The 23,645-nt window shown below is 44.6% G+C and overlaps 1 protein-coding gene across 1 annotated transcript; it reads right to left on the reverse strand.

The window, feature by feature from the left end:
- Positions 1 to 1,157: 1,157 nt before the first annotated feature.
- DDA1 (DET1 and DDB1 associated 1) lies at positions 1,158 to 20,104 on the reverse strand. The gene is made up of 5 exons (XM_044285632.1): positions 20,014 to 20,104; positions 17,830 to 17,910; positions 8,424 to 8,475; positions 8,279 to 8,340; positions 1,158 to 2,468 (listed from the first exon to the last, which is right to left on the reverse strand). The coding sequence occupies exons 1-5, from the start codon at positions 20,017 to 20,019 to the stop codon at positions 2,361 to 2,363; spliced, it is 309 nt and encodes a 102-aa protein (XP_044141567.1). The 5' UTR covers positions 20,020 to 20,104; the 3' UTR covers positions 1,158 to 2,360.
- Between the last annotated feature and the right edge of the window lie 3,541 nt (positions 20,105 to 23,645).

Consider the following 23,645-nt stretch of genomic DNA (forward strand, 5'->3'; position numbering starts at 1 on the left):
AAGTCAAAGTGTTTTAAAGTTACCACCACATAAAGTGACACTAGTCAGATTAGCAAAAAATGGCCTGGTCCTTAAGGTGTTAATGTATTGCGATTGTCCATATGGTCTCCTTTGCTGGCTGGATTAATTTTTCCATCACATTATACCCTATCCGTTTCCATGGTTTACAACCACCCTGCAAAACATCAGCACTGGCCATACTTGCACACTATAGAAAAAAAAAAGAAAAAAAAAGCACTAGCCTATGTGCACTAACGTTCCCAGCAACCAGAGAGGCCAGCACTTTTTCTGATAGTGTGCAAGCATGACCACCACTAAAGGATTGTATGGTGGTTGTAACCATGGAAACCAGCAGTGTATAAATGTGATGGATAAAGTAACCCAGCCAGCAAAGGAGGCAATATGGGTAATAACAATACATTAGAAAGTGCTTTATATTAACTTTCTCTACATGATAAATGCTCCTTGCTGAAAGCGAGACAACTCCTTTAATTTGCATCTACTTTGGAGGTTACTTCAGGAGCCTCAGCTGCAGTTCCTGTTAAAAATGTCATGCAGCACTATTTTGCACGGTAAAATGGGCACCATTATAGAAACCCAACAAACACCATCATAGTCAATGGGATCTGTTGGGTGGGGGTGTCTTATCCCTTTCAAACAAGAGGAAAGAATAACAGACGTAAAGTGCCTCCCAGGTTCAGTTCATCATTTCCTAACTGGTTTATTACTACTTATGTTTCTAAGATCTATAACAGATTCGTTCTTTTATCCTATTGACTTATAAGGACCAGCAGGTGTCTTTTTCTCTTGGACATTATTCTAAAGACTACACTATTGTGACACTTAAAGGGTGCCTTCATGTGCTGTAGATTTTTCCATGACAAAAATCTGTTCCATTGAACGGCACAGAAAATTCTGCAACAAAATCTACAGTGTGTGAACCCAAAAGAGCAATGAAAACCTGATGCAAGTGAACAGAATGTAGCCTAAATAGATGAGCACAGATGACAAAGAATTATCCATCCATCCATCTAAAGGGCTTGTGAAAGTCTCAACTGTGTCCATCTTTCTTGCCTGCATCGATGCCCCCACATGAAACATAACCACATAATATAAAAGGCATTACACACAATACGGACTGAAAATAAAAGGTGAACTCTGCTTCAGAGACTTTATTGGAAGGCCACAAGTTTATTCCTTACCACAGGACATAACTGGGCGATCTACTGTGCAACAGAATTTTCTAGGCAACATTTCTAGTCAGGAAGCACTAGTTAAGCTTAATAGGCAATTGAGTTAAGGACTTCAAAACTTAAAAAAAAAAAACAAAAAAAAAAAAACAGAAAGGAAGAGCCATGTGACTGACACAGTACACCCCTACAGCTGCTCCTTCCAAAAGATCAGAAAACATAACGGCATAAAATGTACACAAAAAACCCCACCAGAGATCGGCTGATATCAAGCTGATTATCGTTGTTTTAATTCACGGCTCCTGTGGCGATGTGGACAAGTAGCAAATTCCCAGGTAACAGTACTGGTGGCCATTCATGGGTTAAGACCGCTAACCAGTCTAGAAGACATTTAGCTTTTCATTGGTTAGTGATAGCAGTGTACAAACACAAGGTCTCTGTGGATGTAGTGCTGGGAGGTACAACAGTTACACAAGTTCAATGCCTCACAATAAGTATGTTAGTCATGCAGGTACCTCTAGAACGGACTATGTTTATGGCACACCAGTCACTGGCGGAACTACAAAGATGTTCAGAACGGAACAACCTAATACTGTAATTGAGAAGGTTGTGGTTTCCAGGAAGTGGATGTCCTCCCAGCGGCTTAGGATGCCCAAGATAAACTAAATAAAAAACTGCATGCAAAAGAAAAGAAAAAAAAATGAAAAAAAAATAAATTGATTCAATGGAACAAAAGTTACACTGTGGCTGAAGCAGTTTTCAGGGATCCGTGGCAGGCATCAGAACCTCTGCGGCACAGGATCACAGAAATTGCAGCTGCACAGTTTAAAGCAGAGTCCAGCAGAACCTGGGCCAATTAATTTAAAACCATATACACAGTGTATGGAACAGCAGAAAAAAAAAATATATTGTTAAAATAAAAAAGGGCGGGCAGGGCGTGAAATCTTTTATATCCATCTGTTCGCAGAGGAGTTTCAGCACAACATAAATAAAATCTTCAAGAAATAAATAGAAATTTGGCTCCTAGGATACCAGAAGAGGAATCGACTGCATCCATAAGGAAGGCTGTGATACCTCCACCCAACATAGCAGGGTCATCCCGTGCTGTGGGAGGGGAAACAAAATGGAGACGTGGGGTGCAAGGTCGGTAAAGAAGTTTCTTAGTGGTGCTTATGTGTCCTCATTCATTTCCTGGCTGTCCGTCCGGGCAATCTTTCGTGGGGGCGCAGATGTTTCTCCTATTTCCAACTGGTCTTGGTCTCTTTTCTTTGCAGCATTCTGCAGACAGACATAGTGGAAGGCGATCAGTCAGGTTAGTATTAAACAGCAGGAGGCAGACGTGGTTACTTAGACAGAAGCTCCTTCCAACACACCACAAATAGATTTCCAGGCCATCTCCAGGGCCACTCTTACATCGGTGTGATCCATCATGGCCCAAATAATAATGCACGCCACAAAGTTAGTGACCCCGCCTTATATACACAAGGGTCACAAGGAGGGCAATATGCATGTATGATAAAGATCATGTTCACACCAGCCCAAGTCTAGATAGTTTTTAATAGATGTGTGGATGGATGCAAAAGATGACATGTTATCAGTGTAGGAAATCATGCCAGCTATGAATGTCATCTATTAACATAACCAAAATTCAGCTTTGCCCTGTGTTTGAGTTCACACAATATCATTCACCTTCGGGGATTCATTCCCATGTTTGGAAAAAAGACTAAAAAATATACAGGTCCTTCTAAAAAAATTAGCATATTGTGATAAAGTTCATTATTTTCTGTAATGTACTGATAAACATTAGACTTTCATATATTTTAGATTCATTACACACAACTGAAGTAGTTCAAGCCTTTTATTGTTTTAATATTGATGATTTTGGCATACAGCTCATGAAAACCCACATTTCCTAGCTCAAAAAATTAGCATATTTCATCCGACCAATAAAAGAAAAGTGTTTTTAATACAAAAAAAGTCAACCTTCAAATAATTATGTTCAGTTATGCACTCAATACTTGGTCGGGAACCCTTTTGCAGAAATGACTGCTTCAATGCGGCGTGGCATGGAGGCAATCAGCCTGTGGCACTGCTGAGGTGTTATGGAGGCCCAGGAGGCTTCGATAGCGGCCTTAAGCTCATCCAGAGTGTTGGGTCTTGCGTCTCTCAACTTTCTCTTCCCAATATCCCACAGATTCTCTATGGGGTTCAGGTCAGGAGAGTTGGCAGGCCAATTGAGCACAGTAATACCATGGTCAGTAAACCATTTACCAGTGGTTTTGGCACTGTGAGCAGGTGCCAGGTCGTGCTCAAAAATGAAATCTTCATCTCCATAAAGCTTTTCAGCAGATGGAAGCATGAAGTGCTCCAAAATCTCCTGATAGCTAGCTGCATTGACCCTGCCCTTGATAAAACACAGTGGACCAACACCAGCAGCTGACATGGCACCCCAGACCATCACTGACTGTGGGTACTTGACACTGGACTTCAGGCACTTCTGGCATTTCCCTCTCCTCAGTCTTCCTCCAGACTCTGGCACCTTGATTTCTGAATGACATGCAACAGTCCAGTGCTGCTTCTCTGTAGGCCAGGTCAGGCGCTTCTGCCGCTGTTTCTGGTTCAAAAGTGGCTTGACCTGGGGAATGCGGCACCTGTAGCCCATTTCCTGCACACGCCTGTACACGGGGGCTCTGGATGTTTCTACTCCAGACTCAGTCCACTGCTTCCGCAGGTCCCCCAAGGTCTGGAATCGGTCCTTCTCCAGAATCTTCCTCAGGGTCCGGTCACCTCTTCTCGTTGTGCAGCGTTTTCTGCCACACTTTTTCCTTCCCACAGACTTCCCACTGAGGTGCCTTGATACAGCACTCTGGGAACAGCCTATTCGTTCAGAAATTTCTTTCTGTGTCTTACCCTCTTGCTTGAGGGTGTCAATGATGGCCTTCTGGACAGCAGTCTTACCCATGATTGCGGTTTTGAGTAATGAACCAGGCTGGGAGTTTTTAAAAGACTCAGGAATCTTTTGCAGGTGTTTAGAGTTAATTAGTTGATTCAGATGATTAGGTTAATAGCTCGTTTAGAGAACCTTTTCATGATATGCTAATTTTTTTAGATAGGAATTTTGGGTTTTTATGAGCTGTATGCCAAAATCATCAATATTAAAACAATAAAAGGCTTGAACTACTTCAGTTGTGTGTAATGAATCTAAAATATATGAAAGTCTAATGTTTATCAGTACATTACAGAAAATAATGAACTTTATCACAATATGCTAATTTTTTTTAGAAGGACCTGTACATGAAAAGCAAGAGCCGATAACTATACTGAATAAACAAGTCTGCAATTCCAGCTGTTAGTCTCTGCAAAGCCAATTAAACAGGGGCCGAGAATCCACCAGATAATGAGCAGTCCTACGAATGCTCGTTAGCAATTACCCGATTACTCGTTTGTCGGGTAACTAGATAGTTTGTGTAGGCACCTAAATCATCATGTGTCGGCAGCAGATCACTGTGTGTAAACAGGCTCTGCTGCTGGCAAACAAGTCTGTATGAGGACCAGCAATGTCATTAGCGATCACTTGTCCCCATACTGGGGAGGAGATCGCTGCATGGAAACACAGAGGGTTTCCCCCACCGACAACTAGGCGATTGTTGGGAAGGAACACTTCCTTTCTGACAATTGCCTGCTGAATTAACCCGTCTAAAAAGGGACCTCTAGGCCGCTTTTACACAGTCAATGGTCAGCGTTTGTGAGCCAAAACCAGGATTGGAGCCTCCAGAGATGAGGTGTAAGGCAAGATCTGCACCTGTTCTGTGTCTTTGATCTGCAGCTGGTTTTGGTTCAGTCAGATAGAAATAAAAAGCAGCCTTCAGCAACCTGATCAGTGATTTTGAGCCTAAGGCTTCTTTCACATGGCTGTAGTGCGGGCCACAATACACAGGGCACCGGCCACGTGCATTCCGCATAACTGATGCGGACCCATTCACTTGAATGGGCCAGCAAATCCAGAGACGCGGAATGGAAGCATTGAACGGAACCCCACTGCTTCCGTTCCGCAAAAAAGTAGAACTTGTTCTATCTTTTTGCAGAACGGACAGACCACAGACCCATTCAAGTTGAATGGGTCTGGATCCGTCCCGGCCACCGCACGGACAATGCATGTGCATTGGGGACTGCAAATTGCGGTCCCCAATGCACGGAACGGAACCAATACGTTCGTGTGAAATACGCCTAACAAAGGTGCGGATCCAAAACACAGAACTGGTACAAATCTTTCTCTTATACATTGTCTGTGGAGGCTCCAATCCTGGTTTTGGCTCACAGTCACTGATCAAACATTAACTATGTGAAAGCGCATTAACTTGTCTGCCCTTCTTGTTGCAATTTTTAACAAAATGGGTGCCACAAATGAAAATTCCAACATATCTAAACCCATTACAAAACCTTAGCTACCAAATATATTGGACCAACAAGTGGAACCTGAGATTAGTACAACAAAGTAGTTACAGTGTCAATGTTAAAAGGTTTTCCAGGACTGTAATATTTAAAGGCTATGTACACCTTTGGGGGCAATTTTTTTTATTGCATTGTACTCATTTTAAGCTAAAAACAATTTTGTAAATTGGTCTTTATTACAAATAAGAAACCCTTTTTTCTGTACAGGGCAGAGATGCTCTAGAAGCAGATTCAGTTGGGGAGCCGACGGGCTCTTTATCTCTGACATTATAAACACTCATTAAAGTTAAGTTTTTATGTTACTGATCGAATGTGGCTTAAATAAGTGTTTATGTCCTCTTGTAGTTTAGAGATAAGGGTTATTAGATGGCTGGCACAAAGCGAAAGTAAGAAGTATGATTGGCCCAGCTAGACAGTTAACCCTTTGTGACAGTGGCCCAATATTTTTAATAAAGACCAATTCAAAATAATTTAGCCCAAAATGAGTAAAATGCAAATCACAAAAAAAAAATCTGCCTCTGAAGGTGTACATAACCTTCAAGGTCTATCTTGGCATAGGCCATCAATATCAAATCAGTCGGGTTCCAAGTCCCAATTAGGGTGGCCACTTGCTTTATCCCAAAAAGCCAGAAATTATAGGCCATGCTAAACCAAGCCCCATCCGAGTAATGGTGATGGCAAAGGGAAAAAAAAAAAAAAAAAAACATGGAAGATCTGAAGGTGGGCTGTGCTGGGCTCAGAGTGCTTCTCTCACTCTCAGTCAGTTTGCGCCTGCAGCTCACGCTTAGCACAATGTTGCTGTCTAAGCGTGGTGCCGGACTGAGGTCAGGGTACCAGGAAACCGGAATGTCCTGCCTAAAGCCGGACATCTGCCCGCCCCCCCCCCCTACTCCAAATAGACCCTCTGATTAGGTGACTGAAGAGGCTGCAGCGCTCCATCAAGTCACTTTTATTACCTACCAGACTGTGCTCTGTACTGTTACAACTCAGTCTCTGTTGGTGTCCCGCAAGGCTCTGTCCTAGGACCCCTGCTCTTCTCCATCTACACTTTTGGCCTAGGACAGCTCAGAGTCCCATGGCTCTCAGTATCACCTTTTAGGCCAAATGCACACGGCCGTGAGCGGTCCGTGGTAACACAGGCTGGATTCCTGCTGAGAGCAGGAGTGCACAGCATCATTGGTTGCTAGGACGACGTGCGCTTCCTGCTGCCGCTGCAGTACAGTAATACACTGGTATAGATCACACTAGTGTATCACTGTACTGCAGCGGCAGAAGGAAGCGCACGGCGTCATAGCAACCAATGACGCCGTGCGCTCCTGCTCTCAGCAGGAATCCAGCCCGTTTTACCACAGACCGCTCACGGCCGTGAAAAACGGCCGTGTGCATTCAGCTTTATGCTGACGACACACAAATCTACCTCTCTGGTCCAGACATCACCACCTTACCATCAAGAATCCCACAATGTCTATATTCTATATCATCCTTCGCCTTTCGCTTTCTAAAACTCAACATGGATAAAACAGAATTCATTATCTTTCCCCCATCTTGCTCAACCCCCCCCCCCCCCCCCCCCCCCCCCCCCCAACAGACCTATCACGATCAATGGCTGCACACTATCCCCGGTCAACCAAGTCCGCTGCCTTGGGGTGACCTTGGATTCTGCCCTTTCCTTCCGACCGTACATCCAAGCCCTTTCCACCACCTGCCACCTCCAACTCAAAAACATCTCCCGCATCCTTGTTTTCCTTAACTTTGAATCTGCTAAAATGCTTGTACATGCACTCATCTCCCGCCTAGACTACTGCAACACTCTCCTCTGTGGCCTAGCACTCTCGCACCCCTCCAATCTATCCTCAACTCTGCTGCCCGACTAATCCACCTCTCACCCTATTACTTACTCCTCTGCCTCCCCCCTCTGCCAATCCCTTCACTGGCTCCCCATTGCCCAGTGAATTCACTTCAAAAGTACTAACAAATTCATACAAGGCCATCCATAACCTGTCCCCTCCCTACATCTCTGAGCTACTTTCCCGATACATCCCCACACGCACTCTCCAATCCTCACAAGACCTTCTCTCCTCTTATCGCCTCTTCCCACAATCGACTCCAAGATTTCTCCCGTGCATCCCCCACACTCTGGAACTCGCTACCCCAACATATCAGACTCGCCTACAGTGGAATCCTTCAAAAGAAACCTAAAAACCCACCTTTTCAGACAAGCCTACAACCAGTGACCCTGCTGCCTCTACACCGCCATGACCAACTTCACCCGCACCTACTGTGTCCTTCTACCATACCATGTAGATTGTAAGCCCTCACGGGCAGGGCCCTCTCTCCCTCTGTACCAGTTTGTAACTAGTCTTGTTCATGCTTAGTGCAATTGTCTGTATTATGTATGTATATCTCTTCTCATATGTACAGCGCTATGGAATGAATGGCGCTTTAATAATAATCATCAGGCACAGTCAGAAGTACAGAAGTGTGCCTGGTAAACAATGAAAAGGATGACATTCTATTAGCGGGTGTGATATTGATGGCCTATCCCATGTCAGACCCACCTTTCAGATGTAAAAAAAACTGGCCAGAAAAATAGTCTAATGCCTGCAAATAAAGTGTCTTGAGGAGAACGGTCTCACCTTTTTGTCCCATTGCTGGTGTAAATATCGCAAAAGTATATTTGTTTTCTCTGTTACTATGACTGGACATTAAAAAGAGAAAAAAGAAATTAGAACCATCATCTGACAACATTGTCGCCCCTCCTGCCCACAGCAATGAACTTACTTTGGTCAGAAGGATACTCTCTTGTGGGCAGGTAAACTGACGGCCGTCTATTCTGCAAGACAATTCCTCAATCGTTACAGGATAGAAAACGTGATCTCTTTAGCACTTAAAGGCCTTGACTCCACTCTTGCCTACATGCCACACTCCACAGGATGTACACAGACTAGATGGCGTCAGCCACACAACTTCCCAATCAGTGAGGGATCATGCTGCAGCCCCCTGACTTATACAGAGCCACTAAATGGGATAGCCAGGAAGGGGGATAAAAGAGGTAAAACTTATACTTGGACAGTGGATCCTTAACCCCTTCCTGCCGCAGCAATTTTCCTTTTTTTATTTTTCCATTCACATGAGCGCTTTTTTTTTTTTGCGGGACAAGTTGAACTTTTTAATGGCTCCACTTAAAGAGGACCTTTCACCAGAATTAAACTTCTAAAGTAACTATACAGGCATGTAGAGCGGCGCCCAGGGATTGCCTCCGGTATCTTTACAGTTAGGCTCCACCCAGGGGAACCTGCCGGCGCCTCCTTCTCCCATGCTGCAGCGCTAGCCAATCACAGCGCTCAGCTCATAGCCTGAGAGAGAAAAAAGCCTCTCAGGCTATGAGCTGAGCGCTGTGATTGGCCAGCGCTACAGCATGGGAGAAGGAGGCGCTGGCAGGTTCCCCTGGGTGGAGCCTAACTGTAAAGATACCGGAGGCAATTACGGGAGAACTGAGCGGCGCCCAGGTATAACAGTAAGTGCAGGGGGGTCCCTGGGCGCCGCTCTACATGCCTGTATAGTTACTTTAGAAGTTTTATTCTAGTGAAAGGTCCTCTTTAATATTCAATATAATGGGAAGCTGAAAGATTCCAAATGGGGTGAAAATGGGGGGAGAAAAAAAAAATTATTCCACCATAGTTTTATAGGTTAGGCGGTAAAACTGACCTGTAACCTTCACTCTAGGTCAGTAAGTTTATGGCAATACCACATTTATAATAATAATGAATACAACTACAGCTTGTAGGTTTTAATCTTGATAGATTTCTTTTTTTTTATCATGCAACACACTGCAATATTTATGAGTGACGTTTCAGCTCACAGGCCTTCCTGAGACACTGCCTATATATAAAGAAATACAAAAATGACAAAAAACAAACATTTAAAAAGTTACAAAGACCAGATAACATATCCACTCAAATCGGTACACTGTTACCTGTGCTAGATGCAACAGTGTACCGATTTGAGTTTATTTTCAGAGTATCTTTTATATGTGCTTGCTGTCTCAATATTTGGCCTTTTTCCTTAACCTCCTCCCGTCACACTAACGCCGAAAGGCGTCAATGCTGCGGCGCTCCCAGGTCACACTAACGCCGATTGGCGTCATCTCGCGTGAGCCGAGATTTCCTGTGAACGCGCGTTCACAGGAACGCGCGTTCACAGGATTGCGCAGTTCACAAGTTCATCTGCAGCCTGCCGGCCGCGATCATTGGCTGGCAGGCTGTAGATTTTTGAATCGTCCAATGAAATGGTTATGTCAGACGCTATTTTGAAAATAGCGTCTGATATAACTCCTGCCTGGTCCTCTGGTGGTCCCTTTTGCTTGGATCGACCACCAGAGGATACAGGCAGCTCAGTAAGTAGCACCAAACACCACACTACACATTAGATATTACCCTGTCATTTATTTAACCCCTTATTTAGCTCCTGATCACCCATATTAGACACCCTGATCACCCCCTTATCCACCCCCCTGTCATTGATCACCCCCCCTGTTAGGGTCCCTTATCACCGCCAGGTAGTTAGCTACTTGTTAGGTAGTTAGCGCCCTCCGCACCGCACCGCAGTCACCGATTAGTCGCTGATTAGCGTCATCGCTGTCGCTAATCAGCACTAGTACTATATAGTATCTGTAAGTGATCAATACTGATCGCAATCAGATCTATATAAGTACATTAGGGTCACCTTAGGTTCTACAAAAAACGCAGTGTTCGCCCGATCAGGCCTGATCTTGTGCGCACACTTGCGTTCAGTCCGCCCCACCGCAGTGACAGAATTTTTTTTTTCTGATCACTGCAAAAACCGTAAAATCGCTGCGCCGCTATAAAAGATCACTTTTGAGCTTTTTGGATCTTTATTAGCGATCGCAGCTTTACTTCACAAGTACTCCTTTTTACTAAGCAGGTTTGCTCTTTTTCCTGGGTAGTCTCAGAGGAATACCCCCTAAATTTAGTGAACCCAAAATGTCAAACAAGGGGTATTCCGCTGAAGAGGCCTACAGGATTCTGACCGTGATGGATGAAAGCGATGGGGACGCCTTATCCGCTGAATCCAGTGGTTCAGAATATGAACCTGTAGACAGCAGTGGCACTCTAACGGCTAGTGAGGATGACGAGGTAGAGGTCCCTGCTACGGCCAGACGTACCCGATCCCATGTAAGAGTTCTGCCTACCCTGCATGATGATCCTCATTTGCAGCAGAGTGGTGCTAGCGCTGATCTTGTTTATGGTGCGGCATACACCAGCAGCGCAGCACAGCCTGGACCTTCTACCAGCACTGCCGTAGTCCCTGGTGAAGTGGCGAGCACCAGAAGGGCAGTTCCAGCTGGTACGGTGGCACGTGCAATAACTCCCCCGTCACAGCCACCGCGTTCACAGGTCCGTAGAACCCTTAGTCTCCCAGAGGTGCTGGCAAATCCTAATTGGCAATCCCCTGATTCCGCCGCACCCGTATTGCCCCCTTTCACCGCCCAGTCTGGAGTTCGCGTGGAGACGGCTCATTTAGGATCGGCCCTTCAGTTTTTTGAGCTGTTCTTCACCGCGGATCTCTATGACCTAGTTGTGGCTGAAACCAACCGCTACGCCACACAGTTTATTACCGCCAATCCGGAAAGCTACTATGCCCAGCCTTTCCGGTGGAAACCAGTCACTGTTTCCGAGTTTAAAATTTTTTTGGGCCTTATCCTCAGCATGGGTCTAACAAAAAAAAATGTATTGCGGTCATATTGGTCTAAAGACCCAATACATTACATGCCCATGTTCTCTGCTGCAATGTCTAGGGCACGTTTTGAGGTCATCATGTGCTTTATGCATTTCGCGGACAATAGCACCTGTCATCCAAGAGGCCACCCTGCTTATGACCGGCTCCACAAAATTCGGCCCCTCATAGACCATTTGTCATCCAGATTTGCAGATGCGTATACCCCTAATCAAAACATCTGCATAGACGAGTCCCTAGTACATTTTACCGGGCGCCTTGGCATAAAACAGTACATCCCCAGCAAGCGCGCCCGGTATGGGGTCAAACTGTATAAGCTCTGTGAAAGGGCCACAGGCTATACATATCGTTTTAGGGTCTATGAGGGAAAAGACTCAAAACTGGAGCCGGTCGGATGTCCTGACTACCTGGGGAGCAGTGGCAAGATTGTCTGGGACTTGGTGTCACCCTTATTCCACAAGGGGTACCACTTATACGTGGACAATTTTTACTCAAGCGTGGCCCTCTTTCGGCACTTACATATAGTCGGAATTCAATGCTGTGGTACCGCGCGACCTAGTCGCCGGGGCTTCCCCCAACGGCTCGTTAGTACCCGACTTGCACGGGGGGAGAGGGCTGCCTTGTGTGACCAAGAACTGCTCGCGGTGAAGTGGAGGGACAAGAGGGACGTTTACCTTCTGTCCACCATTCACGCAGACACGACTGTCCAAATTGAACGGGCAACTGGAGTCATTGTGAAACCCCTCTCTGTCCACGACTATAACCTTCACATGGGAGGGGTGGACTTCAATGACCAGATGTTGGCTCCCTATTTAGTTTCCCGCAGAACCAGACGCTGGTATAAGAAGGTCTCTGTTTATTTGATCCAATTGGCGATGTACAATAGTTTTGTTCTCTACAGTAAGGCTGGGAGAACAGGATCCTTCCTAAAATTCCAGGAAGAGATCATTTCGGAAATCCTGTATCCAGGAGGGTCCGTGCCCCAAGGCCCTGATGTAGTGAGCCGGCTACATGGCAGACACTTCCCGTCTGTCTATCCTGGTACCCCAACTCAACGTTCCACAAGAAAAAGATGTCGTGTCTGTAGCAGGGGTGGAATAAGGCGTGACACCACCTTTTTTTGTCCTGACTGTCCTGACCAGCCTGCCCTATGCATAGGGGAGTGTTTCCGCAAGTTCCACACTCAGGTACACTATTAGCATAGGGATTGCGTACACAGGACAGGCACACAGGGGTCTTAGGGCCCTTTCACACAGAGCTGCCACAAACCTCTCCTTTCACCTGGGACAAAGTGCATAATGCACTTCGCCACATGTTTGGGCGATTTGCGCTTTGCACATTGTCCCATGGGGAAGGAGAGGTTTGTCCAATAAAGGTAAAAAGAAAAGAAAAGAAAAAATCACCGGTAAGCAAAAAAGTTATTGTTCTGTTTCAAAAGTTTAGAAAAGTTAATGTTCTCTAAAGTTAATGTTAATAAAATTATTGCGTTGCGGCCTGGTTTTTTCTTTTTTTGTTTTTTTACCTTCCAGGTGGACCAAGCGATCAAGCAGCTGCAGCACTGATGTGCATTCTGACAGAAGCATTGCGCTGCTGTCAGATTACACGCAAGTCGATGTATGCGGCGCTGCAAGACGAGATTTCTACTCTGCAGTAACAGATACGTTTGCCGAAGCATACGAGCTGAGGAGGAGGCGGCGTTCCTATGCTTTGGCAAACACTTTGTATGTAAAAAAAAATAATCCCGGCAATGATTTATTCATCCACATCGATTGATGCGAATGGAGAAATCTGGTTTGCCAGGGCATACGAGCTAAGTGGGTATGGATGTAGGGCGGAGCTCCTATGTCCTGGCAGACGCCTTTCCCCTCCTTTTTTTATTTTGGGCAGAGATTTTTTCATCCACATTGATCGATGCGAATGAAGAAATCTGTGCCGTTCATTTTTTTCTTTCAGCCCAGAGGCTGAACGGAAAAAAAAAATCTCATTACCTGTATGCTCAATATAAGGAGAATAGCAGAAACTCCTAATGCTGGCTATACATGTAATGATTGCGGAGACCCTCAAATGCCAGGGCAGTACAAACACCCCACAACTGACCCCATTTTGGAAAGAAGACACCCCAAGGTATTTGCTGAGGGGCATATTGAGTCTATGAAAGATTTAAATTTTTGTCCTAAGTTAGCGGAAAGTGACACTTTGTGAGAAAAAAAACAAAAAAATTTTTTTTTTGCTAAATTATGGCCAAAAAAAAATTTCTATGAACTCGCCAGGCCCCTCATTGAAAACCTTAGGGTGTCTTCTTTCCAAAGTGGGGTCACATGTGGGGTATTTATACTGCCCTGGCTTTTTAGGGGCCCTAAAGAGCCAGAAGAAGTCTGGGATCCAAATGTCTAAAAATGCCCTCCTAAAAGGAATTTGGGCCGCTTTGCGCATCTAGGCTGCAAAAAAGTGTCACACATGTGGTATCGCCGTACTCAGGAGAAGTTGGGGAATGTGTTTTGGGGTGTCATTTTACATATACCCATGCTGGGCGAGATAAATATCTTGGTCAAATGCCAACTTTGTATAAAACAAATGGGAAAAGTTGTCTTTTGCCAAGATATTTCTCTCACCCAGCATGGGTATATGTAAAATGACACCCCAAAACACATTCCCCAACTTCTCCTGAGTACGTTGATACCAGATGTGTGACACTTTTTTGCAGCCTAGGTGGGCAAAGCAACCCACATTCCAAAGTGCACCTTTCGGATTTCGCAGGCCATTTTTTACACATTTTGATTGCAAGGTACTTCTTACACATTTGGGCCCCTAAATTGCCAGGGCAGTATAACTACGCCACAAGTGACCCCATTTTGGGGCATGGCGAGTTCCTAGAATTTTTTTTTTTTTTGTCGCAAGTTAGTGGAATATGAGACTTTGAAAGAAAAAAAAAGAAAAAAAGAAAAAAATCATCATTTTCCGCTAACTTGTGACAAAAAATAAAAAATTCTAGGAACTCGCCGTGCCCCTCACGGAATACCTTGGGGTGTCTTCTTTCCAAAATGGGGTCACTTGTGGCGTAGTTATGCTGCCCTGGCAATTTAGGGGCCCAAATGTGTGAGAAGTACTTTGCAATCAAAATGTGTAAAAAATGGCCTGCGAAATCCGAAAGGTGCACTTTGGAATATGTGCCCCTTTGCCCACCTTGGCTGCAAAAAAGTGTCACACATCTGGTATTGCCGTACTCAGGGGAAGTTGGGGAATGTGTTTTGGGGTGTCATTTTACATATACCCATGCTGGGTGAGAGAAATATCTTGGTCAAATGCCAACTTTGTATAAAAAAAATTGAAAAGTTGTCTTTTGCCAAGATATTTCTCTCACCCAGCATGGGTATATGTAAAATGACACCCCAAAACACATTCCCCAACTTCTCCTGAGTATGGTGATACCAGATGTGTGACACTTTTTTGCAGCCTAGGTGGGCAAAGGGGCGCATATTCCAAAGTGCACCTTTCGGATTTCACCGGTCATTTTTTACAGCTTTTGATTGCAAAGTACTTCTCACACATTTGGGCCCCTAAATTGCCAGGGCAGTATAACTACCCCACAAGTGACCCCATTTTGGAAAGAAGACACCCCAAGGTATTCCGTGAGGGGCATGGCGAGTTCCTAGAATTTTTTATTTTTTGTCGCAAGTTAGTGGAATATGAGACATAGTAAGAAAAAAAAAAATTAAAAAAAAATTCATCATTTTCTGCTAACTTGTGACAAAAAATAAAAAGTTCTATGAACTCACTATGCCCATCAGCGAGTACCTTAGGGTGTCTACTTTCCGAAATGGGGTCATTTGTGGGGTTTTTCTACTGTTTGGGCATTGTAGAACCTCAGGAAACATGACAGGTGCTCAGAAAGTCAGAGCTGCTTCAAAAAGCGGAAATTCACATTTTTGTACCATAGTTTGTAAACGCTATAACTTTGACCCAAACCATTTTTTTTTTACCCAAACATTTTTTTTTAATCAAAGACATGTAGAACAATAAATTTAGTGAAAAATGGATATATGGATGTTGTTTTTTTTGCAAAATTTTACAACTGAAAGTGAAAAATGACATTTTTTTGCAAAAAAATCGTTAAATTTCGATTAATAACAAAAAAAGTAAAAATGTCAGCAGCAATGAAATACCACCAAATGAAAGCTCTATTAGTGAGAAGAAAAGGAGGTAAAATTCATTTGGGTGGTAAGTTGCATGACCGAGCAATAAACCGCTAAAGTTGTGGAGTGCCGATTTGTAAAAAAGGGCCTGGTCACTAGGGGGGTATAAACCTGTGGTCCTTAAGTGGTTAATACCCTAAACAAGACATTACTTCTGGCTCATAAATGAGATTTGTTTTGTTTATACCACCATTTTGACCTTTTTGGCAACCTTATGATCCTTTTGGTCGTATTGCAATGAACTCCAGGTTCTGTGCAAGCCTCCATCTGGCAACCTACTGTTCTTGTAAACCGCATCCAGAATTTTGCACTATGTAAATTGCTGATTTATCTTGTGGATATGTTATCTGGTCTTTGTAACTTTAATTTTTATTTTTTGTAATTTTTGTATTTCTTTATATATGGGCAAGTGTCTGAGGAAGGCCTGCGAGCCGAAACGTCACGCATGAATATTGCCGTATGTTGCATAATGAAAAACTGTACAATCAAGATTAAAACCTACAAGCTGTAGTTTTATTCATTATTGATAACTGGGTTGGAACCCTACTTACAGCAGATACACGAAGTGCGACAAAGATTTACTGTAATACCACATTTATATAGTTTCTTATTTTAATACTGAAAACAAATAACTTTAAAAAAAAAAAAATTCTAACCATCTTTTGATACCATTTTGGAGTGTGGTTGACTATACAATCACTTTTTATTCGACTTTTTTGGGGGAGGGTCAAGCCACCAAAAAAAAAATTGGCAAATCGACTATTTTGTTTTTTCTGTTACGGCATTCACCACACAGGATAAATAAGTTTATATTTTAAAGAGGCTCTGTCACCAGGATGAACCCTATAAAAATTAGACATACTGCCCGGTAGGGCTCATTATGCCGATTAAAACCATGCCTTTCTTTTGTCTGTATGCTAAACAGCTGCAGAGATATCTGTGTTTATATTCATATGCAAATACGTTCACGCACCAGGAGGCAGGACTGAACCATTGGAGCACTGCTTTGTGACACCCCACCTGCAGTTCAGCGCCATTCACTTCTATGGGGCCGAGGCCACGTGACCTATGAGCATGTCATCACATGGCTTAGACCAGGGATCAGCAACCTTCGGCACTCCAGCTGTTGTGAAACTACAATTCCCAGCATGCTCCATTCATTTCTTTGTGAGTTCTTAGAAGAGCAGAGTAAGTATGCATGCTGGGAGTTGTAGTTTCACAACAGCTGGAGTGCCGGAGGTTGCCTACCCCTGGCTTAGACAAAGCTGTAAGAAGGCCACGGCACTACTACGAGAGCCGATGCCTTCTCAAATAGCTGATCAGTCCCAGATATCAGACCCCCACCGATCAGATACCAATAATGTATACAAAGGATAGGTCACAGCTGTGACAGTTTTGGACAAAGCAACACCTGGGGTGAGGGGGCATTTGAATTTTTATTATTTGAGGTTTTTTTTTTTTTTTTTACATTTTTTCACTGTCATTTTTAGCCTCCTTAAGGAACTTGAATATGTGACCTTTTGGTCACTTGTCTTTAGGATTATGACACGCTGGCTAACAAGACATGCCTCGTCCATGGCTTTACAGGCAGTTAGCTATGACAGGCCTAGGAACTTTCCCAAGGGCCCAGGCAGTCATGGTAATAGAGAACAGTCATTGTGACAGAGTACCAGCTGTATTATACAACCAGCAGCTGCTATATATTGAGAGCTCAGTGTGTGAGCCCCCGTTCCATACTCCTAACACTGCATTATGGTCTGTGTAAGGATTAAAGACCCAACATCAGGTATACATGTACACCTGATGTCAGGAACAGGTCAAAAGAGTACAAGATTAGGAACTAATAAAATATATATAATAAGATTCTGATGTGTTCTTTGCGCCAGTAACATCTCCACTCATCAGTTGGCCTCGTCTGGTCAGAAGAAAGCTGTGCACATGTATGGGTAACTACTCTGAGGATCAGCAGAAGACAAGCACAGGTCACCATTCCTGACAGGTCGGTTTTTGCGGAGTATCTTTTCACATAACACAGCATTATCATTGCATTGCAGCACTGACTGGACAGTAGCAGACCATGCGGAGGCATGCCCCCCCAACAAGTAACGAGAGATGACGGGTCCTAGCAGAAGCCAAGCATATAAAACTATATGAATGGCCCCAAATCACAGCACAAAACTATCCCACAACGATACAGAGGAGACAAGTAAAATAGTGTGGTTGGGAAAATGACTTACTGAGGCTTTACACACAGAGTCTGCATGAAATCTGCTGAAGTTGCTCTCATTGTACACTGGTAGGCCTTTTAAAAAGTCCGCCTAAGAGGGAAGAAAAAAATAAATAAAAAATAAATGTAAGGGCACAAGCTTATGTCTTCCAAAATAACGCACATTACCTGGGCTCCCACTGATTAGCTAAGTCAGAGTCACAACCCAGTACTCTGAGGAGCGGTGAATGGACGGCACTGAACTAACTACTTAAAAGGTATATTTACACTAGGGGACATTTATCAAACTGGTGTACAGTAGAACTGGCTTAGTTGCCCATAGCAACCAATCAGATTCCACCTTTAATTTTCCAAAGGAGCTGTGAAAAATGAAAGGTGGAATCTGATTGGTTTCTATGGGCCAGTTTTACTTTACACCAGTTTGAAAAATATCCCCCACTGTGCGTATTAGGCTACTTTCACACTAGTGTTTTTTGCGGATCCGTCATGGATCTGCAAAAACGCTTCTGTTACAATAATACAACGTCATGAATGGATCAGTTTGTATTATGTCTTCTATAGCCATGACGGCTCCGTCTTGAACACCATTGAAATTCAATGGGGGAAGGATCCGTTTTTTTATTCTGTCAGATCGTGTCATTAAAAACAGATCCGTCCCCCATTGACTTACATTGTGTCAGCTCAGTTTCATCAGACAGACAGCAAAACACTGCAGGCAGCGGAATGGTGACTGAACGGAGGCAAACTGATGCATTCTGAGCGGATCCTTATCCATTCAGAATGCATTAGGGCAAAACTGATACGTTTTGGACCGCTTGCGAGAGCCATGTATGGATCTCACAAATGAAAAGCCATAACGCTAGTCTTACATGCAAAAAATCCACAGCACAATACAGTACACACAGACTTTCAACATCTCATGTACATTTTAAAGTCCGCAGTATGTCGGGTTTTCAAAGCTGATGCAAAGGATGAGATGTGGGGCAAATACATGTCAAAAAACACAAGTAATACAGGCGGATTTTGGTGCATCAATGTAGCATAAACTGCAAGAAAAGCTGTGCAGAAAATCCACATAAACCACACTGCCGCGTGCATACACCCTCACAGGTTCATTAGTTCACGAGATGCCTAACGATTTGGGGACTAATTACATGCAATGAGAACTTGACTTCTGACGTGCAGGGCACATTTACTACAACCTTTCTCCACCATGTGAGTCTTGCATTTCTACGTGCCCCCTAAACGTAACCGGTTTCAAAATGTGACATCCGCATATTTTTATTTTTTGCAGCCCCATTGACTTCAATGAGTTTGTGGTCTGAATTTTACAGACATATTCTAGCTTTTTGCCGAAATGACATACGGATGCAGAAAGCACATAGATCTGTGCTTTCTGGTTCTGCAAAAAGATAGAACATATCCTATACTCGCCCGCCAAAATGCGGACCCAATGAAGTCAATGAGGCTGCAAAAAAAAAAATGCAGACACAACGCAGACAGTATCTGTATTTTGCAGACTGCCTGAAAAATGTTCTCCAAGATTTTGATACCGATGACCCAGGTGGTACACTAAGAGGGGGATGCTGTGCTCCACCAGTAGTGTGGCCCTTCATTCACAGGACTGATGGGGCCCAGAAGTCAGACCACACCAGTCGTACAGTGCCGTCACCTTCTAATACACCATACTCCTGAATAGGTCACATATCATGCGGAGGATACAGGACTGGGGGTCCTGGGTTTGGATATGACTAAGGCCAGCATACCGATACACTGTGACAGGGGCGGATACGGATGACGACACTCACTGTACAGTAGGTTGGCGCTATACAAGCTTATATATGGCGTATACATGCTCTGTAGGACAGCCACCAGTTATCACCCATCACCAATGACAGTATAGGCAATGATATAAAGGTGAGGGACAACCTGGTGGGCTGGACAGAAATGGCTGCCTGCTGGAGGTGACACCCATGGATGGAGGTTACTCTAAGGAGGGAAACCCTGAAACCAAGAGGCACAAGCCGTGCTGCGGCCTGGACTGCGGGCTTCTCACCTCGCCGGAGCCTCCACTACCCACATCAGAGAGGCAGCAAGTACAGTCCAGCTCCCCATCCCACAACATGGCCGCTGACACTCTGAGCCGGGCACCTCACAGACCCAGCACCTTCCAAACTCATATACATATACATACCATCATCAGCCAGCTCCCCTCAGCTCCAGCCTAACCCGTTCACACAAACCACCACGGGAGCGTCTCCTGGAAGCCACGCCTCTCATTGGACACCACGCGAGAACTTTGCCTTCGGCACGCCGCATCTGATTGGTTGATATTTCCTTCTCTCAGCATTGCGCCGCCCTCATTGGCTGTTCAGCTAGTCTGTCAAAAACGTAACTAGCGCGACCATGTTAGGGTGCACGGGAAAAGGCACGTGTTCTTGTCGCTGAAGTTGTCATTGGCTGACAGACAGTCGCTAGTGCTCGTGGGAGTTGAAGTTCTGCTAAGTGTTCGTGTGACGCCGTTGATTTGCCTAGAATTCCCACAGATATAATTAGGCGCTCTTGTTGCTTGTGTCAGACAAGTTGCAGGTTTTTAGCGTTGTTTCGCTTGCTGTTTATATTACGGTGAAAATGCAAAAGAAGACATTATTTTTTTACTTTAAAGGGCATCTGTCAGCAGTTTTGTACCTATGAATCTAGGTTTGTCCCATATTGATATGTGCCCACATTGCCGAGAAAAATTATGTTTTAGGCTACTTTCACACTGGCGTTTTGATTTCCGTTTGGGAGATCCATTCAGGGCTGTTTTGCCCTAATGCATTCTGAATAGAAAAGGATCCGCTCAGAATGCATCAGTTTGCCTCCGCTCCGTCTCCATTACGCTTTGGAGGGTCCATTCACACGTCCGCAGAATGGGTCCGCATCCGTTCCACAATTTTGCGGAACGGGTGCGGACCCATTCATTCTCTATGGGGACGGAATGGATGCGGACAGCACACAGTGTGCTGTCTGCATTTGCAGTGCGTGGCCCCGATCTTTAGGTCCGCAACTCCGCAAAAAGATAGAGCATGTCCTATTCTTGTCCGCAGCTTGCTGGTGTGTTGCGGACCCACAATTTGCGGGTCCGCAACACATCACGGACGTGTGAATGGAGCCTAAGTCAATGGGGACGGATCCGTTTTCACTGATACAGAAAACGGATCCGTCCTCTATTGACTTTCAATGGTGTTCAAGACGGATCCGTTCTGAACGGATGCAGACGGTTGTATTATCTGTGCGGATCCGTCTGTGCAGATCCATGACTGATCCGCACCAAACGTGAATGTGTAAATAGCCGTAATGTAAATGAGGGGGGTTGCTGTTACACATAGAGACTTGGCTCTCTCTGCAACGGTCATGCTCTTTGATTGACAGGGCCATGCAGTGAAAACATCATATCGAGCCCTGTTAATCAACGCGGAGAAGGCGCCTTAGTTGCTGAGGGCAAGGTTTGTTGAAAATTTAGGTACGTTTTAAGCCATATGTACCCCCAAAATGATACAGGTAAAATCTACAGCTTATCACACAAAATACGAGCCCTCATACAGCTCAAGTGACTAAAAAGTAAAAAAAAAGGGCTCTTAAAAACTAATTTCAACAAAATTCATGTTTAAAATCCAAATTGTGTTGCTTCCCTTTTGATTTCTGCATCCTCCTCCAGCTCTTAAAAGGCCAGCGTGTGTGGCCTAGCGACTGCTCTTCCCTGGATATAAAAGGCACATTACCTTACAGGAGGGTGCCTGAGCAATAAGGTTCCTAGCTTGCCTAGTCCCTGCAAAGGATTTTGTGTCTTCTGAGCATTCATGCCTTACCTCTGCCTGTTTACCATGTTGATTCTGTTCTGCCTGCCCTGACCTCTGCCTGTTTATCATATTGACCCTGTGCCACCTGACCTGATCTGGTGAAAAAAATAGCTTCCCTGATTTTGGCTTGTTCAATGACCACGATTTTGCCTGTCCGCTTGATGTCACACAGCTGCCACTGAACGGAGACTACTCCAAGGAGGTAGCAGCCTGGTGGTTCCCCTGCAGTGAAGATCAGATTTCTTCACAGGGGTTAAAGAGCGAAAACCAAGGGGGGCATTTAGATAACACCCTTAGGAATAGCCATAAGTCAAACCCACTGTATGTCTGGAGAAGTCCTTGGCTGTGACCTCAGCTATTAGAGTTTGTTACCAAGAACCTATCCTGTACTCTGCTGCCTATGGATCTCCAGATGGGAGTTCTGCATATGGAGATCTTTTGCAATGTTCTCCCTAAATCCATAAGGCCCCATGCACACGGCCGTTGTTCACGGCCGTGTGCGGGCCGTGGAACCGCGGCCTGGATTCCTCCTGAGAGCAGGAGCGCACGGCGTCACTGGTTGCTATGACGCCGTGCGCTCCCTGCTGCCGGCACAGTACAGTAATACACTGGTATAGATCATACCAGTGTATTACTGTATTGCGGCGGCAGCAGGGAGCGCACGGCGTCATAGCAACCAGTGACGCCGTGCTCTCAGGAGGGATCCAGGCCGCGGTTCCACGGCCCGCACACGGCCGTGTGCATGGGGCCTAAGTCCATTATTGCTGAAGTTAACTTGGCTATGACTCCATGCTCCTCTCATTGATTGGGACACCAGGCAAGTCCTTAGTTGGAGGTCTTGATGCCACTCATCTGGTTACAGTTCATCTGGTTCTGAGACCTCAAAATCCCTCAAACCACCAAGGACTATCTCCTTTTTCCTGTTAGGCCCCTTTCGCACGAGCGTGACGGATTAGGTCCGGATGCGTTCAGGGTGCGTTCCGTGAAATTCGCACTATTTTGCAAGCAAGTTCAGTCAGTTTTGTCTGCGATTGCGTTCAGTTTTTTTCCGCGCAGGTGCAATGCGTTTTGATGCGTTTTTCACGTGCGTGATAAAAAACTGAAGGTTTACAAACAACATCTCTTAGCAACCATCAGTGAAAAATGCATCACACCCGCACTTGCTTGTGGATGCAATGTTTTTTTCACGCAGCTTAATTCACTTCTATGGGGCAAGGGATGCGTGAAAAACGCTGAATATAGAACATGCTGCGATTTTCACACAACGCAGAACTGATGCGTGAAAAACAGCGCTCATGTACACAGACCTATTGAAATTAATGGGTCAGGATTCAGTGCGGGTGCTATGCGTTCACGTCACGCATTGCACCCGCGCGGAAAACTTGCTCGTGTGAAAGGGGCCTTATGCAGATAGTTTTGACAAGAAGGCGGCTGAAACTCATAGGCCATATGAGCATCCCATTGACCTATTGCTTGGCACCAGTCCTCCACGAGGCTGTGTTTAGCTACTGTCATACTAATGCCATGTTGGACAATATAAAGGAAAACCTGTAGGGGCTTCTTCTTTGTTAAGGAAAAGGATGCCTCTCTACAACTCTATATAGACAACCATGGTTTAACCACTTAAGGACCACAGGTTTATACCCCCCTAGTGACCAGGCCCTTTTTTACAAATCGGCACTCCACAACTTTAGCGGTTTATTGCTCGGTCATGCAACTTACCACCCAAATGAATTTTACCTCCTTTTCTTCTCACTAATAGAGCTTTCATTTGGTGGTTTTTTATTGCTGCTGACATTTTAACTTTTTTTGTTATTAATCGAAATTTAACGATTTTTTTGCAAAAAAATTTAATTTTTCACTTTCAGTTGTAAAATTTTGCAAAAGAACCGACATCCATATATAAATTTTTTGCTAAATTTATTGTTCAACTTGTCTTTGATAAAAAAAAAAAAATGTTTGGGTAAACAAAATGGTTTGGGTA

The sequence above is a fragment of the Bufo gargarizans genome, chromosome 1 (assembly GCF_014858855.1).
Source record: "Bufo gargarizans isolate SCDJY-AF-19 chromosome 1, ASM1485885v1, whole genome shotgun sequence".
Classification (NCBI taxonomy): domain Eukaryota; kingdom Metazoa; phylum Chordata; class Amphibia; order Anura; family Bufonidae; genus Bufo; species Bufo gargarizans.

What these genes read in the sequence shown, in the direction of transcription:
- DDA1 (XM_044285632.1), bottom strand. An exon ending in ACTCTGTGTGTAAAGCCTCA is followed by an intron (nt 8,476 to 17,829) that starts GTAAGTCATTTT and finishes ATTGTCTTGCAG; the next exon opens with AATAGACGGCCGTCAGTTTA. An exon ending in AGAGTATCCTTCTGACCAAA is followed by an intron (nt 8,341 to 8,423) that starts GTAAGTTCATTG and finishes TTTAATGTCCAG; the next exon opens with TCATAGTAACAGAGAAAACA.